Source organism: Galeopterus variegatus, unplaced genomic scaffold (genome assembly GCF_000696425.1).
Source record: "Galeopterus variegatus unplaced genomic scaffold, G_variegatus-3.0.2 Scaffold4064, whole genome shotgun sequence".
Lineage (NCBI taxonomy): Eukaryota > Metazoa > Chordata > Mammalia > Dermoptera > Cynocephalidae > Galeopterus > Galeopterus variegatus.
In genome coordinates, this window is record NW_007730175.1 from 23,589 (window position 1) to 46,652 (window position 23,064).

At 49.7% G+C, this 23,064-nt stretch overlaps 1 protein-coding gene across 1 annotated transcript in view; it reads right to left on the reverse strand.

The window, feature by feature from the left end:
* Positions 1 to 23,064, reverse strand: part of TACC2 (transforming, acidic coiled-coil containing protein 2) — a gene marked incomplete at its 3' end in the record, with an annotated part of 188,598 nt that overhangs the window by 22,334 nt on the left and 143,200 nt on the right. Inside the window, exons 10-15 of the mRNA XM_008586646.1 lie at positions 15,630 to 16,914; positions 11,782 to 11,842; positions 10,308 to 10,509; positions 3,552 to 3,613; positions 1,539 to 1,654; positions 182 to 353 (exon numbers count right to left, since the gene is read on the reverse strand). Coding sequence (XP_008584868.1) covers positions 182 to 353; positions 1,539 to 1,654; positions 3,552 to 3,613; positions 10,308 to 10,509; positions 11,782 to 11,842; positions 15,630 to 16,914 — 1,898 coding nt within the window. The remainder of the gene's footprint in view (positions 1 to 181; positions 354 to 1,538; positions 1,655 to 3,551; positions 3,614 to 10,307; positions 10,510 to 11,781; positions 11,843 to 15,629; positions 16,915 to 23,064) is intronic.

Sequence of the window (23,064 nt, forward strand, 5' to 3'; positions counted from 1 at the left end):
ACGGAGAGCCCTTCCCTCATTGTCATGGTGTGGGGTCTCCTGGGGTGGCTTCTGTCCTCCTGGATCCCTATAGCCAAGTGCCAGGTGAGTGTTTTTCTGAAGGCCTGGCCCCTTTGGTGACAGTACCCAACTGGCCTGGGCCTCATCCCCAGTGACCTTGGGCCCCTCTAATACCACTTACGATTTCGATCGCCTCTGAAGGACTGCCCAAGGCCATGGCCTCCAGCTCCTTCTGGGAGGACTTCTCTGGCACCTGCAAGTGTGGCTCTTGGTTGGAGGCCAGCCCTCGCACAACAGGATGCTGGATTTTGGCTGTGGCATTCACCAGGGCTTCGGTCTCCTCAAAACTTGACCTGAGGAAGCAAAGGGCACCTTTAGAGTCTTCTCTTTGGAAATTCTGCTGAAATCAACCAGGATGTGCCAACCAAGTCAATACCTCCAGGGATCCTGGACTTCCAGCCTACATTCCCAGAGGGATACGGGCCAGGGCTTTGGTGGCCATGCAGCCCCTAGGCTGGGCAGTCAAGAGGGAAGAGATGGTCCAGCCCCACCCCACGGCCCACTGACAAGGGACGGGCAAAAGCCCAGATGCCACTGGCCGAGGGGCACGCAGTCTGGAGTGAGAAAAGTCAGGGGCCTGGTTGTGTACTCTGGGGAAGTAACTGGCTACCGTGCCTCAGTTTCCTTTTCTGTAAGATGAAGACAACATACCTCTGTGTAAAGATTAAATGAGATGCAGCCCACAGGTAAAGCACTGAACATGGTGGGCTTCTGTCATACAGGGCCACCACCGCTGTTGTAGTAACATCACCATCACCCTGGGCAGATTCTGGCCTGCAGGGTCCCCAGTAAGTCTGAGAAATCAAAGCAAGTGCTTCACTGTTGCTCAGCAAAAGAGGCAGGTGGACACAGATGGGCAGGTCCAAATCTTAGATCAATGCTCCTCGCTTACCAATCAAACATCACACAGCTCAGAACATCAACCCCGATGAATCCAAATATTAACACCTATATTAATAATATGTGTTTATTGGACACTTTACATGCTTTCCATACAGCATGTCTCCGGAAGACAGGCACCCTGTCACCATCGCACAGTTGGGGGGATGCTCTGGAAGACAGATCGCCTCCTTTCATGTTCATGAAATCCCTACGAGGACAGTTTTATTATTACTCTCACTTCTCACTCAAGGAAACTGAGGCACAGGAGGGTCAAGTAACTCACATTAGGCCACACAATCTGAAAGGGGTGGAGCGGAGATTCAGGCTCTGAATGCTGTGCCACGCTCCCCCCACCAGATAAATGATTGAATAAAGTTTTGTGATGAGGGTGTGATGAGATGACTTTAACACAGCCAGCTGTTAAAGGCTTTTGCCTTAGTCCAAGGGGGCCCTCAGGAATAAAACTGAGGCATCTGTGTCTGTGTGGACAATCAGAGAGACTGAGATGTGGGCTTCCCAAACACATGCAAACGAAACGAAGTCAGGATAACAGTGTGAAGGTGCTCAGAGACTTTGGGGGTCCATGTACGTCATACCCTGAACATGGCGTCGGGGAGTCCGACATCCGGACAGGAGGAGACTTGATGGGACTCTCCTGAGAAGTGTCGAACATAAGGTACAAGGCCTGCTTCTTCGGGGCGTCATCGTCCTGCTGCAGGGATCAAGGTCACATGTCAGCTTGGACAGCTGGCCTGAACATGCCACTGAGATAAAAACCAGAACGTTCTTCAACAGGGAACAAATAAACTCATCAGGGAAAAGCTTTTGTTTTCTGGAGCCTCCAGGAAGAGAGGAGAAAGAGGGGGCTGGCTGGAGGGGGACGGGGGAGGCCAGGAGGGAAGAAGACGGAGGAGAGGACACAACTGGGTGCAGGTGGGAACATGCGCCAGGGAGGTGGCGTGCTGGACGATCCACCCACAGCACACCGGCCACCGAGCATAATGAGAGGCCAAGGCAAGATCCAGTCCACGGTAGCCTGTGGTTGAACGGGGGAGACCAGCACGATGACCCACAGTGACAAGCACTGCCACTGAGGCATGGAGAAGAGAGACAGAGCAACAAGCTCGCCCTGGGAGGACAAGGACTTCTCCCGGTGGACACGGCAGAAAGGCGCGGGCAGAGGGCGTGGCGCGGGCAGAGGCTCAGAACCGTGAGCCCAGCCCAGGTCCAGGGAACAGCTCAGCTGGCCAAGTACACGGGAGGGCTACATGCAGCTGAGGCGAGGAGGCAAGTGGCCACGCCCAGGAAATGGAGACTGGCATCTGGTCCAGATGGGAAGACCTTGAATGACTCCTACACATGCCCTGTCGGGGTCCCCAAAGCCCCTGCCACAGCCAGCTGGCTCGCTGCTCTGCACTGCCATGAAATCTCTGGGAGGTTCTGCGACACCTGGGCCGGGCACACTCTTCACAAAACATATCCACGAGGCCTGCCAATGTGCCAGTCAGTGGACAGTGAACAAGGGGAAGGGGCCCCTGAGGTTTCAGTCCATTTAAATCCATGCTATTAAGACACACGAGTGCTCCACTTCAGTGGCAAAATGTCTCACCCTCAGTATCACATATGTGGCCTCAGCTATCAGGGACAGACCTGCGACCCAGCAGTAAGCAAACACTCTGAGCAATGCGCCGAGAGGTGACGACAGAGCCCGTGCACTTTACTCAGGGAGCTGTGACTTTACTGACTTGGCACTTAAGTCTGCCTAGGGGTACGTTCTCCTGCCCAACCTTCAGGTCTACCTGCGACCCAGCAGTAAGCAAACACTCTGAGCAATGCGCCGAGAGGTGACGACAGAGCCCGTGCACTTTACTCAGGTAGCTGTGAATTTACTGACTTGGCACTTAAGTCTGCCTAGGGGTACGTTCTCCTGCCCAACCTTCAGGTCTAACTTACGGCAAGCTGCAGTTTAGAAGCAGCAACGCCAGCATCTACAAACCATGCCAAAAAAGATAAGAGAGGAGCAACACGTTCGGGGCCACTGACTGTCACAAGCAAGCCCTCCTGTGCACCCCCATGTCTCCGAGAGCCTCGCTGGACAACAGCTCAGCAAGGGGTTCTGCTCAGAACAAAATGCCCCAGGACAGGAGACAACGTTAAGCTGGGGAAGACAGCTGCCCACCATGCCACTCAAACGAAAAGGGAGGGAAAGGCCTACTGCCTGGAGAGACAATAATGCACTTACTTACAACAATTAATCTGTAGAAAACAACAAACAGTGCACCTTCAAAACAACAAAGCCCTCACCTCCTTATTTTAAAGAAATCTCTGACTAGCTCTTTCTCAGTTCAGGGAAATAATTCTGCAGGAAGCCTAACTGCATTTGGTTATTTTCTCCCTGAAAATGAAGTGGACTGAGTACACACCCCAAGCCCCTCAGCCCAGTCCACCATCACGATGCCCCCAGGATGCTGTGTGCAGAGGTAGCTCCATTTGGGGTCTGAGCTACCAGAGGTGCTCTGCACAGGGGAGGAGGCCCCTGCCTGCATTTTTGCAACAGAGGACAGGGCAGGAAAGGAGTCCCCTGACTGCCCCAACACAGAAGAACTTACAGGTAAGGAGGAGCCAATTTTTTCCATGTATTCGATTTCATAGGAGTTTCTGTAATCCAGCTCTGCAAAAGACACAAAAAGTGAGGTTAGTGCCAGAGAGGAAAAAATGAAACAATTTGGGCTGGGCAGGGTAAGGCCTAGAACAGGGCTCTGAGCTTTCTGAGAACGCCCACCGACTAGAGACTTCTGGCAGCAAAAAGGGGAGGCTCAGCTCAGCTATTTTCAGGCAATGGGGTAAACTTCTCAATGCAGAGGGGCTCCTGCCTTTAGGGAGTCTGAGAGAGTCTCAAGGAAATTCAGCGGCATGACCAAGCACAGGTTTGACTGTCGGCAGATCTGAGCACTCAAGCTTTCAGATTAGAGTATGTACATTTTAGTGTTGGTTTTTGCTGTAATTCTCATGTGTCACATGTGTGGTGACATATCCTGATGATATTTTGGAAAGGACCCATGCTTGTCCCGCTCTGAGAATCCTGCCCCAGTCACATTGAAGCAGAAGAAGGAGACGTTCCTTTAGCGCTGCTCATAAGAGAAGCTCCACGAGTCACCTGAGTATCTCCCAAAATTTGACCAGTGCCCACGGGACCAGTCCAAATCAAATTTTCAAATGCAAAGACTAGTAAAACTTAAAGTCCAAGTAGGTGGAGAAATGACCTATTGCAAACTGATTGGTGACTTTAGGCTGCAAAGAAAATTCCAGACACTCACCAGAGACTAGACCTGCTCAGAAATCAGTAGCAATCCATAAAGCTCAATGCTGCAATTTTTTTAGATTGAAATAAATAAAAATAGCAGTGCCGGTTTAAAACCCTTTTATTTCTGCGTATTGCTGAAAGCATCACTGAAAAAATGATTCTTTAATATGAGCTTTAAAATGCGAGATTTCCTGAAAGACTTTCTTAAAACCTGCAAGCCTGGATGGTTATGGCTGAACAGACTCAAGCACTGCAACACGTGGACTACTTTTCAGGGATGTCTGGGTCTCCCTGGTGAAGCAAACACATCCTTCTAGTAGGCAAAGCCTCCTCATGGGCTTGATGTGTGGATTTCTGACTCCTTGCATCCTGAACGTCCACACTGTGAGTGGTGCATCACCCAGAAAGCAAAGACTGGAGCACAAAACACACGCTGTTGGGCTGCAGTTCAGAAAATGCAGCTCCACCTGTCCCATGAGCCTGTACCCTGGGGTCTGCCCCAACTTAAGACACAGAAGCATTAATTTATAAAGACTACATGTCCTCATCTTAATTGAGAAGTAAGCAGGGGACAGTGATAGGAAAGGTGACTTCTAGTTCCTCTTCCAGATCTATCACTTTTCAGGTGTAGGGCCCCAGAACTATCATTTTATTTCTCTACTATAGACTGTTTAAGTTCAGAAGATAATAGTAAATCAGCTGCTTCTTCCAAGGCATCACTATAACTGCCAAGGCATTATATAACCCTAAGTTATTTAACAGAAATCTCCCAGTATACCCCAAAACACCAAAGAGCACCCATGATGCCCCAAACAAGCAAGGCACCACCAGCTGAGGACCCAGCTCTGGCTGCCAGCTCCCCTCAATAGTGCACCCCACCTGGAACCTCATCTCGCTTCCTGGCAGCTGAACCTGGGTGAGTTCCAGGCCACTGAACTCACTTATCTGCCTTTCCTCCTACCTGCCAAGAAGGTGTCCCTTCCCACTGCTCCGGGTCCTGTGTTCCTCCCTTCAGAAGCAGCAAACGTGTCACCGAGCCAGTGGGTGCTTTACTATGGTTTCCTACAGAATTTGTAGTATAATGAATAGGTGTTCAAATAGTCATTGCTGCTTCTAACCCGACATTTCATTTTCCCATGGTTGGTGCCTTCAGTGTGAGAAAGTCCCGGTACAAAAGTGGAGCTCTCTGACCCCCAACGCAATCTCTGCATCTGTAACATGCCCGGCTCCGAGAGGCCCCTGCTCTACACGGGAACTTCAATCTCAGGTGAGTGACACACCTGGAAGTGCTCCTTCAGAATGCACTCTGCCACTTCCAGTCACAGCTGTGTGGGGTCCTCAGTTATAATTTACACAATGGCCGTGACAGGATGTAAGAAAAATAAGTGCTGCTTCCTGTCATCTTGGGTGGTCTCCAATACATCAAGGTGTTTGAAATCTCATTCATCTGCTTTAAAATCCAAGCCTCAAAGGGGAGGTGTGGGTGTGCAGCCACGTCCAATTTTACCCCCATTTTCACAACATGCCACACGCAGCTGGCAGGCCAGGAAGGGTACCAGCAGTCGTACCAAGTCGCACACCTTCAAAAGTGAAGGCCACTTGCTAAAGCATGTGCCTGCTTCAAGCTGAAGAGGCCCAAAGGTATTCATGGGTCCTGGCATATCTGAGGACAGCTTGAGGTAATTATTTCATATTGGGGCATTGCACAGCAAGAGGGCTTGACTGCTCTTTTCATCTGACTCTAACTGCTACAGCTTTGCTGGAGGACTAGAAAGAGCCCCATGCAGAAGCCAGAAGAATGCAGCTGAGTCCAGGCCTTCCTTCCCAGCATCAGGAGAGCCAACTCACCTGGATTCTCCATGCCTATTGGCTTATCTATAAAAGGGAGCTCAAAGTGGCCACATTTTGCAGAATAAAATGAAATACTGTAAGACAAAGGCCCTACAATGGGTTATACAAATATAAGGGATTGTGATCAGACACATTATTACTCATTGCTAGTATTTCTAGAACTTTTAACAAAAGTGATGTGATGTTAAGAGGAAGAAAAGAACCCTGTGGAAAGGGACAAGGAGGCTGCTCCCAGTGTCCTTACTGTCTCCCTTCTAAATGTCTGCAGTGTGACAGTGATGGTGCCCACCATTAAAGAATGGATTGGGCACCTGCAGAGGCCTCTTCTCTTTGCTGGATGTAGGAAGGAGAGGTGAGTGTAGCTATGTTAAGGGAGACAGGAGAACTGGGTGAGCACCAAGGAGCCACCCAGACTAGTGAATTTAAAGAACTGATCTCTCGGGGTCTCCTGGACCAGAGGAAGGAGGATCTCAGAGGCTGTGTATCCCAGTGGTTTCTAACATTTCCATCCCTAGGGACCACAAGGATTAGGTTTTCTCTACAGCACCATGTTTTAAAAGATTACACCAGAAAAGCACATTTAGTAAGCAAGTGTGCAAAGAAAACAGGTCATAATTGTCAACCTGAGTTTTTAATCCGTGGGAGATTATCCACGCCACCATGGTGAGTTAATGTCATTACAGCCCAAACGTGGCGTTTTAATCACCTGCACTTCTTTCTAAACTAGTTCCACTCAGTTTTTTTGAAATATTAGTGATAACCTGAAGCTCTTCAACACTGCTCTTGGGGACCCAGGTAGAAAAGTGTTGTTGGTTCAACACCTTCATTCTATAGATGAGGGCAAGAATCCTGTTCCATGCACACATCAGCAGCACAGCAGGAAAGAGCACAGCTGTTAAGTCAGGCAAACCTGGTTCTCCGTGAATTAGCCCTGCAACATAGGGCAAGTCACTTAACAGTTCCCAGTCTGTTTCCTTGTTCTCGCACACATCAGCAGCACAGCAGGAAAGAGCACAGCTGTTAAGTCAGGCAAACCTGGTTCTCTGTGAATTAGCCCTGCAACATAGGGCAAGTCACTTAACAGTTCCCAGTCTGTTTCCTTGTTCTTAAAATGGGAAATTGAAGAAATTCATTATGCAGAGCTGGGAGGATGAAATGAAATCGTGTATGTAAAAGACTCAGCACAGCTCAAAGTGCTCAACCAACGACAGTTTCTGCTTTATTATTACCTATAGAATTCATAATACAGTGAACAGGTGTTCAAACAGTCATTACTGTTTCTAAAGCAACATTTCATTTCCCTGTGGTTGGTGACTGCAGTCCAAGAAAGTCTCAGCTCACAGCTGCGGCAACGCACAGACTCATTCTAATGATCACATCAGCACCCCGGGGTGCATGTCTGGTGTTGCTGGACTTGACCTCATCCAATTAACAGGAAGGGCGATTGGATAAGAGGGCTCTGCATCCAGTTTCTGGAGAGAGCCAGGGTACATCAGGGAGGTGGCTACAGCAGAGTCTGCACCTCCTGGAATTGCAACCGCATCTCTTCACATTGATGACAGATTTGCAGCTAAAATTATAGTCGTGACTTCCCAAACCTTCACAATCATTTTCTGAGGGAGATTTAACAGAGTTTTGTTCCAATCTTATATATTTACCTATTTGTTGAATTTTTGTAGAAACAATTGTCAAATGTGTTACTGAGCTAGTGAGTCGTCTGTTTTCATACAATGTTAAAGACAAACAGATATAACCATTACCACTGAATGAGGCACCTATTAGCTTAAAAAGTACCATTGGGATTTTTAGATTTTTCTAAGAAAAAATGCATGTATTGATTTCTGATGATAACATCAAACACACACACACCCCAAAGTCATATACCTTTTGATTTTTATCTACAATGCCAAGCTCAGGCTGGTTTCTAAATGTTTTTCTCTGACATTTAGAATCAAGCTCAAGAGATGTGAACCAGCAGAAATCCACGGGTTATCAAAATGGCCAATCCGATGCTAGTGCTCAAGTGTCCCTTGCTGCTCCTGGCATGTAAACCCCCTGCGACCCCCCTCATGCAAGTGATGCCTGCTGCAAAGATCAAATTGACTGAGTTGACACTAACTAAGCTGGTTACCTGCCTGCCCTTGTACTTCCTTATCTCACAAACCTGTCTTTAGCCCCTCCATGTTCCTGGGGCTGTGGGGGACACAAAGATGAACCAGAGTTCTCGCCTCCAGGAAACACACAATCTCATGGAGAAGCAGGAAGTGCGTATATATCATCATCAAGGTGCTCAGTGCCTCCAGCTCGGCCCAGACCAAGCACTAAGGTAAGCAGCGTGGGGAGGGAAGTCCAGGGAAGGACTGAGCCAGGCAGGACAAGACAGGCAAGGCTGGGAAACAAGGAGTGGGGTGGGGACAGCAGCAGCCCCTGCAGAGGCAGCTGAGTGAGGGGCGTCCCAGGGGACAGTGATTCCAGCCGGGTGAGGCTCGTGGCTCAGGAGTGGACGCAGATGAAAATGAGGATTGGAGGGAGGTCCAGGCCAGGTCTGGGGGCCTCTGGCATCAGGTTAGAGGGAGATGGTCACTTTTAAGCCACCCGAACCCCAAGCCAGAGGGCCAACATGACAGTCAACCAAAACGTTCTATTTTGAAAAAAATAAAATAAAATGCCAAAAATTTGAAGTATGTATCATTTGGATTTTTTCATTGTCAAACTTAGAAAGGCAGCTTTATGTAGTAAAAAGATAAGGTTCTATTTTGAAAAAAATAAAATAAAATGCCAAAAATTTGAAGTATATATCATTTGGATTTTTTCATTGTCAAACTTAGAAAGGCAGCTTTATGTAGTAAAAAGATAAGCATCCAAAATTCTGAAGAACATGGGCTGAGCCCGTGGCGCACTCGGGAGAGTGCGGCGCTGGGAGCGCAGCAGTGCTCCCGCTGCGGGTTCGGATCCTATATGGGGATGACCGGTGCGCTCGCTGGCTGAGCGTGGTGCAGCCGGTCTCAAAATGGACAAAAAAAAAATCTGAAGAACATGAAATAGATCTCACCATAACTCAGTACTGGTACCATTCTGAGATCTCACGGGCATAAAGCAAACCACTGAGAGAGGCCTGACCAGGGTACAGCCTCCAGAGAAGTGTCTGAGTTTGATTTACAATTGAAAACTACCCATACCCCCGTTACACCACCACCCCTGGCCCAGCCCGGGCAGGGAGGTCATCTAATGGAGGTCTTGGTTTCTCATTAGCAGCAAAGCAAAGACAAGGCTTTTGAGTGACCTTCTTTCAAAAAATTGTTAGAAATCAAGATCTTGGAAAGGGAAACTCAAAACCATCACAAAAGCCAGAGTGTTGAAATGCTGGTCCAATACTAGAGTCAGCAGCCTCACAGAGGGGGTCAGTGGAGGACCGTGAACATGGCACCATCAGGTCAGGGAAAGTGGATTCTTCCCTCCTCGGCGAGGCTCTAGTGTCTCCCCTATCAGCTCTACTAACAAGAAAGGAAGTATGGAAGCCAACGTGCAGATGCAGAAAAAACAACTGTGGTGGAGTAAGTTTTTTAAAAGTCTTGATTCACGCAGTCATGCTAAGCTGACAAGATGTGTGAATTCTTTCAGCCAAAGAATCACACAGAAAGCTGAAACTGAATGCACACAGGAGGAAGAAAGATATTGACGAAGTAAACAAAGTGCCCGGGCCCACTCCCAGGGAAGGAGTCAGGTCTTGTCAGCAAGCCTGGGGAGAACCTCTGGTTTGGGGCTTGATTAGCAGATATGGCCACATTGTCTGGACATCCTGTAGGGCCTAGGAACAATGGTGGCACCAGGAGACTCCCAGGTAGGTCGCCCTACCCTGAAAGTTTGACCTGAATGACACTTCTGTGGTGTGTTTTTCAAAGTCACAGAAGGGACATAAGCCATACAGCCAAGAATGAGCCAAGCCAGAGCAAGTGCTCAGGATCTAGAACTAAAGGGCACTGCGCTGGCTCGTAGCAGGCATCTCGGGGTAAAGGGATGGCTGGCTTCAAGTCTCAGGCTGTCTTAAAACGCAGCTGTAGCTTCACGTGCAGCGGGAGTCGTGCAGACAATCGCACAGTAATGATATCGTGGTTACCTGGCTCAGAAGTTTCTCTCCTGGCCTTTCGCTCCCTAGGGGCAGTGTTCTCCAAGGCAGGGTGGGGGTCTGGCTGGCCACAGAGCTGCTTACCCTCTGTGGGTGAATTGAATTTGGTCTCATTTACGAAGGTGGACAGGTCCGAGGGCTGCGGGTAGTCCTGTTTGTCAGCCTCCAGATCCACTGTCATGCACGTCCACTTCTGATTGGTGACAGCCAGCTTTTCCTCATCTGTCGCATGGACCACCGCGGAGATCACCGGCGGTGTTTCTGGCGTACCAGCTGGAGTGGGATCCTGCAAGGAAAAGTGAAGCAGTCTCTTGTCTCATTCAGTCTCCCGCTCAGAAACCATGCCCACCCGTGAGTCTGGGGCCCTATTAACCAGGAGAGGTCCCTACCCAAATCCTCCGCATGTTCTTGCCAGACTCTGCTTCAAATGGTCCCTCAAAGAAACATTCTTTCCTCTATGAATCTCCTATTATGATGGTTTGTTTCAGGGAGTGATAATGGGTTTAAAAAAAAAAAAAAAACCAAGATTTTGTGTCTTGTTTACTGCGAGTTTTTTACTACAAAAACTGTGTTAGGCTCATACATTGCTTTAGGCTCGCATGTCAATATCACCTGACGAACCTCATGCCAGTCCCTGGAGGGAGAGAAAGGGGGTGTTATCTCTATGTCCATAGGGGAGTGCAGAGCTGAGCAGATCAGGCTGGGAACCCAGAAATGTGAGGGCAGGGCTATAGCTGGGACCTAAGCCTGCTCCTAGGGCTGGGTGCCTCCCTCCACAGCCCCCACCCTGCCAGGGTGTGCTGGCTGGGTCTTCACTAGCTCAGATATGGAGGGGCGGACAGTTTGCTTGTTTTATGACCCAGAAACAGCCCTGACTGGTATGGCACACATGCTTGAGGAGAACCATCCTTGGTCCATAAACAGGGTAGAAGAAGTGGCATATATTTGGTGGAGGTGCTAGTAAGAGGGAAACAGGAACTTTTATAAAGAAAGAGATCAAGCCCCCGATTTCCTAGAGGACGGGGTTCCTTTATCTTCCCATTCCGGTTGCATAATTCAATGCTCTTGACACACGTTCAGTTTTTTCATCTTCTCACTATGGGTTCACTTATCTCACCAAGCCCCCGATTTCCTAGAGGACGGGGTTCCTTTATCTTCCCATTCCCATTTTGGTTGCATTATTCAATGCTCTTGACACACGTTCAGTTTTTTCATCTTCTCACTATGGGTTCACTTATCTCAAAAGACCCTCCCAACTTAACAGTCATATGAGTTCTCAGCAGATTAACTGGCTAGCATGGACAGGAACAGTTCCTACAGAACCCAATAACATTTTTCCTGACCTTCCCCCTACTCTCAGGACACACTCTGATCTTCCCCAAAGTGAAAGGATCAAAACAATGTCTTGCAAATGAGGAAGGACCTTCTACGTAGGAGGCAAAGAGAAAGTTCCTGCTAAGCAAGAAGGAAAGCTCTGTTGACTTGGGGGCAGGAAAAACACAGCAGCCTCAACTCCCAGGTGAGTTACAAAATCATAAAGATCAAAGGAACATTGTACCTGAGAAGGTGGATCAGAGAGAGGAGACCGTTTTGGCGACTTTTTCACCCTAAATGTGTCACTGGAAACAAAATGGAAAATGTGAACACAACAAACAGAGGTTCAGAACACTCCAGAGCAACACAGAGCAGACTGCAGCCACCACCCCTGCTCAGCTCTCTGGCCCCGACCCCTCCTGTCTACACCCTCCAACACCAGCACAGCGATGTCCATGCCGACCATCCATTGTGACTTTTTAACAGATATTATTTTTGCCCCTAAGGGAAAGATCCATCAAGCTGGAGATCTTTAAAGAGATGCCATTTTGGAGAGCTGACCCAGAAAACAAAGCTAAGTTGAACTAAATGTTCTTATTTTATAAAGCAAATTTTTGATGAGATTAACTTATCTGGATTCTTCCAGGAATGTCTGAGCCAACTAAGGCTGGGAGAGGGGCTCAAGGCTCATGACACCAATGAACAGGATCCGAATTACAGAGGGGCAAGGCGACATGCACTTAATGTACAACTGAGGGCCCCCCCCCCCCTGTGCAGAAACAGGAAGTTCTGGGTCCTCAGGGAAAATGTGCAGAATCTTTCCTGCTCATGGGAACTTCGAGACTAAAGGCAGGGCCAGTGAGTGAAGAGGTGATTTTTCTCACCTGTGCAGAAACAGGAAGTTCTGGGTCCTCAGGGAAAATGTGCAGAATCCTTCCTGCTCATGGGAACTTCGAGACTAAAGGCAGGGCCAGTGAGTGAAGAGGTGATTTTTCTTTTTCTAACAAGAGTAAACAGACCAGATTCACAGCTTTTTCTCTCTTCTTTCTGCTTCATATAAGTAATGGGTGAGGGGGCAAAGGAAACATCAGATCAGACCTCTGAAGGGCCAATGAGGCAGATCTCGGAAGAAAGGGATGACTTTTAGCATAAATGGTTCCGTTAAGTCCACTGGGTGGGTCAGGGGTTCACTTCTGTGGTCAGAATGGCCTCCATGTTACAGACTGGCCCCTGCCCCATGGTCTCTAGCCCTTCCATGGTATGGTCCCACCCCCAGCAAAGCAAGGGCTTTGGGAGTTGGGGGCGGGGGGTTGGTCCCTAATGATAGATCCCACCACCCTCTCCTGCTTTACACATTAACTGGATGCACACAGTGCAATTTGGAGCTCAAGTTCTCTCCTTGTGTTCTCTCAAAAGGCTCCAACAATGGCATTTAATCATGACAAAAGTACTATAAATAGTTATTTACAGCATTTATGGCATTTGCCATAAAAACGGTGCAATCACAGCTTAAAGCATATATTTATTCATGCATATAAATATATAACCATATATTTTATAGTTGCTAAATGGCTTGAAAATACTAAAGAAATCCCTTGGGCAGAAGGGAGCCTGAGACTCCACCCTATCCCGGGGCTGTCGGATGCCTGGAACCAGGTCAGCTTCCCTTCTAAGCACAGGGAGAAGGTGCATGTCTCTGGACCCCTGAGAGCTGCCCACACGATCCCTCCTGGCCAGGAGGCCAGCAGCAGAGGCACCAGGGTGGTCAACTCTGTTTTCACGGACGTCCACAGGGTAACCCACAGGTGAGGCATGTCCTGGGTAATCAAGGACACAGGCCCTAGGCAGCCTGGCAATGGCTCTCAGAGCCGTGTGCTCCACTGAGAGCTGACCCTGCATTTCAGGGCACTCCCACAGGCCTCAATTTGGAATGGCCCAAACATTTTCACTTCACACATCAGCAAGAACAAGCCACGCAGCTGCTGCCGGTGGTTAGACTGGATGGTTATTTTCATGTGAAGCCACGGTACTGTTGAAAGCAATCACCCACTAGCCCAATTTAAAATGAAAAAAATGGAATGAGGAGTGAAAGAAATAAAAGTGTGGTTTTCAGATGAAGACATCCAATATGCAAGAAGAAAAAAAGTTTCCATTCCCATCAAGCAGGCAGATGATGACATTGTCACAGCCAAGCAGTCTCACTTATGCTAATCACCGAGAAACAGAAAAATCATCTCTGCTACTGGGGAGCCCCATGCCCCATCATTCCCAGGCCCGCCACAGAAACATGTCAGCAGCAGCCATGGAGAGCAAATAAAAAGCACTGGAATGCAGAAACAAAAGGCAAAAAAAAGCACGTTTGGCATAAGAGGCAGATTCCATTAAATTTACTTACAACAGAGAACATACAGACATCACATCTTCAACCATCCTAAGACAGGAAGACAAAGAAAAAGAGAGACAGACAGAAGGAACTGACAAAAAAGATAAATCTGCAGACAACTGGTTATTAGCAGGTTAGGATATGGCAGCCGTCTACAGTGGTCTGCTTGGGAGTGCAGGCAACACCCCAGCTTTTAAAAAAGGGGCTGTTGGGGACAGTTCCTCTCTTGGTTCTAATTATCCCACAGAGCATAGGCGCCAAAGAGCTTTGTCAACCCACTGTAGGATCTCCCAAGCCAACAGCCCCATCTGCAGCAGAGGTGAGACACGGGATGGGTTAGCTTCCCCAACCTTAGTTTAGCTCTGCTGATCAAATGAGAAAGTGGCTGTGAACAGAATACACCAGGCCATCTCAGGGAGGCAGGAAGCGACCACAAGCTGACTCTCATTCCAAAGACAAGAGAACATGGCTTTGCCATCTAGACATTTCAGACTTCTATTCCAGGCTTCAAGTTTCCAAACAGAGTCCATGGAGCCACCATAGGAAGGGTCTATCCAGATAAATGATCTAAAAGTCCACATTTCTGGCCAGGATGGTCTCCCTGCCACCATCAGATGGCGGTAGGGGGATCGAAGGACAAAGCCTGCTATAGGGAACCTCTTCTCAGGAAGCCCCAGGTCCTACTCAGATGTTCAATGCTTGGGGAGCCCAGAATGGGAGCTAAACAGATCACCCTGTCTCATTCCCGCCAGGCAGACCCAGAGGGGCCAGCACTGTGGCCTGTTCTGTGTTGCCCATGGGAGACTGGTCTCCTGAGCCTTGTTAAATTATGGACGATACTTCCCAGAGAGCAACAAAATCTCCAAGCAGTGAACCACACTATGCTTGGTCCAGACTCCTAAGAATGGACCTGCAGCCACCTGAGTTAGAGGCAGTCTTTGAACAAATTCCAAAGCATGGACACATAGTATTTAAGGACAATGTACCGGGTATGTGTTTGTGGACAATAGACCCAATTACTACTGGCTTCCTGGGGACTGGAGGGGTGGCTTCCCCCTTTCAGGTTCCACTCACTCTTCTGGACTTATAGGGTTTGGGGACTCTTGTCTATGAAAGATGACTAGAGGGAGGGAAGGAGGCAAAGAGGGGTGTGTCTTACAGGCTGGTTGGGGTACAGGGAGGGTCTCAGGCTACACCCCTCATTCATGGGCCTCCTGGAGCCTCCTAGTGTGTGGGCTAATGTCTCATTAATGGGCAGGAACAAATACTGTAAGTTTTAACAATATTTTGAAGGGCATATCTCCTGGCTTCTTTAAAGAGCAACGCACTTAAAAAGCAATTCGTATGCTAAGCAGGAAAAAGGGAGAGTCAACAGCAGGGAGGTGGACCAGGTCTCTAATGGACTGTTCCCTTCCTCTGGGCTCTCCCAGACTACCTGGAGTTGAATATCAGGTCTTTGGCTAAAAGTAAAACTTTAGACTACAGTCTTATTAAGGCAAGTAATCAAGAACTCTTGACCCCACAGGGGAATGTGGATGGGAAAATGCCACCATTGTAGCCACAGAGAGGAAGGAAAACACATACATGTCCTGCCTGCTTTGCAAACATGGCATCATCTCAGCAATGGGGGCGAGATTAGGGCAGGTGAAGGTTAGCCCGGCACGTGACTAAGGGCCACCGCCCACGCGCACGCCCGCCCCTGGACTTACGTCTTTAGGGGCGTCTTCTTCTTCTTGGCAGGCTTGTTTAGCCCGTCCCCGTCCACTCCATTGGCTTCAGTGGTGCTGGCTGGGATCTCAAAGGAGGCTGGGGATTTAGAAGGTGAGCTGGGGGTCTTAGAGGAAGTCTTAAAGGGGTCAATGGACTCATCACAAGCGTCTGGGTCAAAGCTGTACGACTGTTGGGGCAGTTTGGGAGACTCCTGCATTTTTGAGGTGGAAGAAAAAGGGTTAAAATTGGGGTCATCCCACTTGTCAATATCAAAGGTGTAGGTACCTTTAGCAATAGGGATGTCATTGGGTTCAGCGGGGGATCTGGTGGGTGAGGCAGGGGTGTGGTCAAGCTTCTCTGGTGTCTTTTTCATCTTCGGCCTCCGCAGAGGCATTTTGGCAGCCTGCTTTTTGCCTGTCTTTTTGGTAGGAGGAGGGTTTTCTTGCTGGTTGTCCCAACTACCCTTGTCCTCAGAATAGTCAAACTCCAGCCTCACTGAGAGCCCTTTGGCTGGGGAGTCCTCCTGCCCCCCACTATCTGATGGGGTCACCTCCACCGCCTCCAGGGCCGTGGTAAGAAGCTGCGTTTTCCTCCCAACGGGGGGCGAGTTCTGCACCCTGCCCCCTCCAGATGCTGGGGGGTTGGCCCCTTCTGCACTCTCCGGGTCAGGAAGGCAGGCAGTTTCTACAGGCGTCTCCTCCAGGGAGGCTGGTCCAGAATCTTGTGTCTTGGCCAATTCCGTTTTTGCTGGATTCTCCTCACTCAGGACGGGACTCTCTTCAGCTGGCTCCTGCTCTGTCTCTTTCACCGGGGGGGCTTCTGTGGGTTTCTTAGTGGTCTGTTTCTTTTTTAAGGAAGGTGGCCTTGGTTTTTTAGTTCGCTTGAGGGTGCTGGAAGCACTGCTGGAGCCCGTGCTACAGGTGTCCGGGGCAAGGGACACAGCCTCGGGACTGCCGGAGCAAGAAGCACCATCAAAGTCACCGGCTTGCAGGCTGAGAGACCGGGACAGCGCCGACCTGGAGATGGGCAGGGAATCCGTGGACTTCCTCCGTGAGCTCGCTTTGCACTCCTGGGTCTTAGAGTCTGCAGCACGAGGCTCCAAGGCCTGAAGACTGTCTACCAGCTCGATGCTGTCAAAGTCCAAGTTGTAAGTCCCGCTGCTGGCTATCGGCTTGTCTTCATCGAAGACGGCAGAGAAGGAGTGTGACGGAGGACGGAAAGGACTTCCTTCCACTGAGTCGCTACGTGGGCCATCGGGGATGGGGACTGTCTCAGAACCACATCCTGAGGAAATGGAGACAAAGCTGTCACTGAAGGACACTGACACTTTGGAGCATTTCTCTCCAACTCACTGTCTAGAGCAGAGGCTGACCGTCTGCGTCCCCCAGGCCACCCTGGCCACCCGCTGCTTGGGTACAGATCCTGATCCTACCCATTCTTAGCTCCAGACCCCAGACAGGTTTACTCCCAGTTCCCTCATCTGTTAAACATGAGTGATAAAGGCTGATTAAGGAAGAGCTCAGCTCATTCATTCAAAACACATGCACCAAGTGCCTAATTGGGGCCTGGAGCCATTCTAGGTGCTGGAGATTCAACAATGTAAAATGAACAGACTGTCAGATGGTGACACGTGCTGAGGAGAAAAATAAAGCCAGGACAGGAGAGCTGCAATTTTAAAGTAAGGTAGTCAGGCAAGGTCCTCTAAGAAGACATTTGAACAAAGACTGGAAACCAGGTAAAGGCACGAAGCAGGAGGATTTCTGGGGAGGAAGCATCCATGGCAGAAGAAATGACAGTGCAAAGGCCCTGGGGCAGGAGCACCCCAGGTTGTTACAGAAACAGCAAAGAGGCCATTGTGGCTAGAACAAGGGAAAGGAGAACAGGAAGACAGAAATAATGCAAGCAAAGCCTTCAATAAACAGTAGCTACCATCATCAGGGAGGAACAGTGGGGGGACCCCAGGCACCTGTGGCCGGTGAGCTTGCCTGTTCCCAGAGCAACCTCTCTTCCAGTCCTGCCTGGCTTCCTGTCTATTCTCCTCTCTTGGCTGCTTTCTCCCAACTTTTCTACCTCATCAGCCACTGACGGCCAAGGAGGCTGCTGCTTCTTTTTCAATGTGTTGCGGATGCTTCAAATGCTCTCACAACCCCACTGCTCCATGGGGATCTGGCCAGCCTTGACCTTGGCTTGGCCACTCTGGGCTCCGCTTGCAACAGGCAGCACCTTTCATGCATTTGTGGGTTCACAGTTGTTCCAGGTGGTCAAGCATGCCAGAAAGTGATCTGCCAGAAAGCTAAGTGTCACTGGACAAATGTGGGCAAATGTAGTAAGTGGTCTACAGGCCTAAGTACTGGGAGGATGCAGAGCAAGGAATAAACGAAGCTGGCACAACTATGACTTGGGACAGTGTTCCCAAAGTGTGCTTCACTGCTGGGTGTTATGTGCCCTCCAAACCCCTTCTCTACAGGAACAGCTGTCAGATAAAGTACCGGATGCTCAGTTAAATTTGAATTTCAGGGAAATGAAAGTATTTCAGGGAAATACTTTTTGTATAAGTATGTCCCAAGTCTCAATTATTCATTGTTTGTCTTATTCAAATTCAACTGGGTACCCTGTGTTTTCACTTGGTAAATCTGGCAGCCCTAGCCCTCACCCCAACTAATAAGCAATGTTCGGGAAATGGTTGATTAAACCCACACTGGTCTCCTGTAGATTTCCTCAGAGCGATTCACGCTCACAATTGCAACCCTCCAGGTGGTATGTTGCATGGTGCTTACCAAACTTTGCTCTCAAGCAAACCTTTCTCGGAGTGCTGGGCAGAGAACGCCAGCTGAAGTGGGAGATTATGACACGAGGAAACTTTGACTCTTGAGCTCAGGAACTGGTCTTGTTTATCTCTGTTTCCTCCTTGACTGGTCCCACTTTCTCTTGTAGGTTCAATAAACACCTCTTAAATTGACAGCACCTTCCAGAAGCAGATCTATGAGCCGGTCCTGGTTTTGAACCTTCCCTCTCTCCACCCAGCACCACCCCAGCCCTGCCTGGAGATGTCCTAAGTACAGAGCTCCTGACAAGCTTCCTGGCTCTGCTCTTTCTACTGATTTCTCCATCATCTCCCAAACACTCCCCACTTCATCTCAAAAGAAGAGGTATCCCCTCCCTCCCTCTTTCTAAACTCAACTCCCATTCCCATACTGGCTAGCTGCCAAAGAAATTTTAAAAAAAGAAATAAAATCAACTCCCTCCCTCTTTCCTCCAGGACCAAGTACCCTCAAGCGCCCATCCTCCCACCAGCAGTGACCTCGTTTTCCTGCCCTGTAACTGCCCCAAGACACATAGTGCAGAGGGCACAGAGGACCAGGGGATGCTGAAGAGAACCAGGTACTTTCAAATGGGCCTTGGCAGGAGGGTGTTGGAAAAGTAAAGGAAAATGGTCAGAGCCCCTCAGATGTTCGGAGTCTTGCCAAGCATTTGCTGTAAATATCCTCAGGTGTTCTTTGTGACTAAAAGTAATTGTGTATGGGCACCCAGGTGTCCTGGGTTATGACTTGAGTATAAAGGACTACCAGCTTTAAAAAGAAAATCAACTCCCTCCCTCTTTCCTCCAGGACCAAGTACCCTCAAACGCCCATCCTCCCACCAGCAGTGACCTCGTTTTCCTGCCCTGTAACTGCCCCTAGACACATAGTACAGAGGACCAGGGGATGCTGAAGAGAACCAGGTACTTTCAAATGGGCCTTGGCAGGAGGGTGTTGGAAAAATAAAGAAAAATGGTCAGAGCCCCTCAGATGTTCGGAGTCTTGCCAAGCATTTGCTGTAAATATCCTCAGGTGTTCCTTGTGACTAAATGTAATTGTGTATGGGCACCCAGGTGTCCTGGGTTATGACTTGAGTATAAAGGACTACCAGCTCTGATCCGCAGTGTGTCTCAGAACTCTCAGAGAAGCCACTAGGACGGCTGCTCCTAGCTCTGAATAAAGCCTGATAATTGTTTACCCACGGCTCCCAGGACCTTTTTCCTATTACCTAGCTTGTAGACCTGTGTGTGGAGGGTTTGTGACCCCATCTGTGCAACAGACTCGAGGGATCTGTGAGCCCTAGCCCTAGCTCTACAAGGGGTAAAGAGCCTCACTGCACTCCAACGTTTCCAAAGCAAGGCCCACAAGTGCCAGCCTTCTCTCTCTCAGGCTGCTACCCGGGGCCTCAGCTGCCTCTGGAAGGAAGCTTTCGGGGGCCTTTCGAATGTCAGTAGTTCTCCCCAAATCAGCAGATATTCAGCTTAACCATCTGCTCACTCTTCCCCAGAAGAAAGAGCTCTCTGCCTGCTTAACATGGCTTCCCCACTTAGAACTGACATTCCCTAATTAAATCATCATGGACCAGGAAACCCAACCTTGCTGCAGGGTTTCTTAACCTCTGCACTATGGACATTTTGGAACAGTTAGTTCTTTGTCATGGAGGGCTCTCCTGTTCATTGTAGGACACTTAGCAGGATCCTTAGCCTCTACCCACCAGATGCCAGTAGCACCCCCCACCCACCCCAGTTGACAACCAAAAATATCTCCAGATATTGTCACGTCCCCTTGGGGGGCAAAATCGCCCCCAGTTGAGAACCACTGTCTTATTGTATGGTTACCACAGCAGGATGCTCCACAGGGCCCATCATATGGCTGGCGGTGGGGGTGCCTTCCAATGGGAAAGGTCACCGCCACATGCAGGCCCTGGTTTTCCAAAGCAAGTGTAGTCCAATTGGGTTCCCAGTCCCCCACCCAGCTGGATTTCTAAATCTCCATACATCATATCTGCATGAAGACCATTCATTCATTCTACAACTAGTCTGGGTGCCTCCTCTATGTCAGCCACTGTGGGGTATGCCATGGACACAGAGGTTGAGGAAGGACAGACCCCAGACCAACTGTCCGTTCAACATGTCCTCCACCTGAGGCATGCCATCAGTGCTGACTGGGCAGTGCCCTCCTGGAGAACAACACCCTACACCCTGGCTCAGTCTTGACAAAAGCAGCGTCCAAGGTTCATCAGATGACGATGCTCACCGGGGGTCTCCCAGCTGCATTAGTCAGCTCGGGATGCCTTAGCCGAGTGCCACGTATTGAGTGGCTTAAACGACAGAAATTCATTGCTCATAGTTCTGGGGACTGGAGGCCCAAGATCAAGGTGTCAGCAGGTTTGGTCTTCTCTGACGCCGCTCTCTCCCTGGCCTGCAGAGGGCCACCTTCTCATGGTGTCCTCACATGGCCTCTCTCCTCTGTGTGCCTACTCTGTGCATCTCTGTGTAGGGACCCATGTGTATGTCCTCATTTAACCTTCGTCACCTCCTTACAGGCCCTATCCACAAATACAGTTGCATTGGGGGTGAGGGCTTCACCATACAGCTTTTGGGGGACATAAGTCAGTCCATAACCTTCGCGCTGGGCAGTAAAATTCCCAAGTTAGGGAAACAGCAAATGTGTTGGAAATAAGAGGGAATCCCGAGGAAAGAGAAAAAGCTAATAATGGGCTACCAATGTCACCCAACCGACGTCACCCTACCTTCTCCAAAGCCACCTTTCCTGGCCTTGCTGGGCTGTTTCTCACGGGCACTCAGTGCCGGCCACACTGGCATTTCCCTCCCTCAATGAGTGCACTCTGGGCAGGGGTCCTCTGGGCCCAGAGGACCAACAGTGTCAACATATGGGCACCCTGGCACTCACAGACTCTTAACCCAACAAATCAAGGGTAAACGGCCTTATACACAGGGAGCACAGCCTCACGTCTTCTGAGTGCAGGATAATAACCCACTGCAACTGGTGTTTACTCTGGGGAAAGGTCTCCATTTTAAGTAGGCTAACGAGATATAAATAGGGCATTTACTCAGTCCTGATGTGACCTTTTTTTGGTGGCTGTGGGCAACTCGGAGCAAGTCCACGATGAAATCAACATTTCCCAAACTTGTCCAGCTTAAGACATGCCTGAGATGCTCACTAAAACCCCAGGCTCCCCACGTGTCCCTCACTCCCTCCAGGGAAAAGCAGTTCAGCAAGGCTGGGGAAGGGCCACGGGGGAGCCTCCTGGTCAGGTGCATCTGGGACCGGGCTGGCTCACCTCACCTGCTTTCTGTCTGGGCCTATCCTCGTTCTCAGAACCAACGTTTTAGCACCTGGCTGCAGGAGTGAGTGGACTTTGACGAGGAGCCTGAATAGGCTTGGATTGGTCTTTGAGGGTGAGCTCCGACTCCCTGTGGGGATCTTGCTTCACAGGCGTGAGGTGTCAGGGCTGCAGAAGGGACAGGCAGATGCAGGCCCCCAGTGCCCACCCTCCTCGGATGTCCACAACTCAGAGCGAAAAGGCTCAAGAAACTAAACCCCAGACTGAGCAGCAAGAGGGGCAGGAGGCCCGAGCTGCGACCGCCACCTCTCCCAGACCGAGCCTGGCGTCTGGGTCCGAAGCTTCCCGGACTTCTGTCCTGCGCCTGCTCGGCTGTGCTCCAGCCTCCGTGCAGCTCCCAAGAGGCTGAGGAGAGAAAAGTGCCCATCGAGGCACTGCGGGCAATGACAACTACTGACCATGTCCACTCACTTAGTGACGTGGAAACTCTCTTCATGAAAACCAGACTGTGTCCACCAGAGTCTACCTTGTGAGCAGCTGGGTGGCAGTGCCCTAGTTGGAATGGGGAGAGTCTAAGAGGGGGTCTGCTGGGTGGAGTAAGAAGTGACATCACCCCACGGGCACCCAAAAGCACCGCTGGAGTGACAGTGTCACAGCGGCGTGGAGCACAGAGCTGGAACTCGTGCATCCCCGGCTGGGTCCTGGCTCTGCCTCAGCAAACCAAATGTCACTTCTCTGTCCTGCTTTGCTGACCGTTGCTTCTCTCCTGCATCAGCCAGAGAGAAGTGTCTTTCCTTGTGGGGTCCCCGCTTGCTGTCCTGCTGCCAGGAGGGCCACAGCCCGCCCCTGCCAGGCCCCTACATAAGTTCAAAGGCTCTGTCCGGTTTACAGACCTCACTGCTCCTCCTCTGGAGGCAGAGGGAAGAGGGATGAGCATCCTTTTCGACCTCGGTGTTCCCATCTGGAAAATGGTGAAAACTCCTGCCATCGTCCTTCGAGCGTTACCACGAGCGAGAAATAAGATGCTTTGGAAAAGCACTTTTTATAAGCTGAAGACAGCATAAAGATGGACAACTAGAATAATGTTCTGATTTGACAGAAGACAGTGCAAAGAGTTAAGAGCCAGATAAACAGCAGGTGAAACCTTGGCTTTGCCACTTACCAGCTTGGTGACCTTGGCCAAAATTCCTTAACCTTGACATGACTCATTATCACTGTCCCCAGTACCACCTCCCAAAATGTTACCATTTTTCTATTATTATTATTATTATCAAAAGTCTTCTGTAACAGGGCAACACCTATGGGGCCTGGTTACTCCCCTGTCCTCTG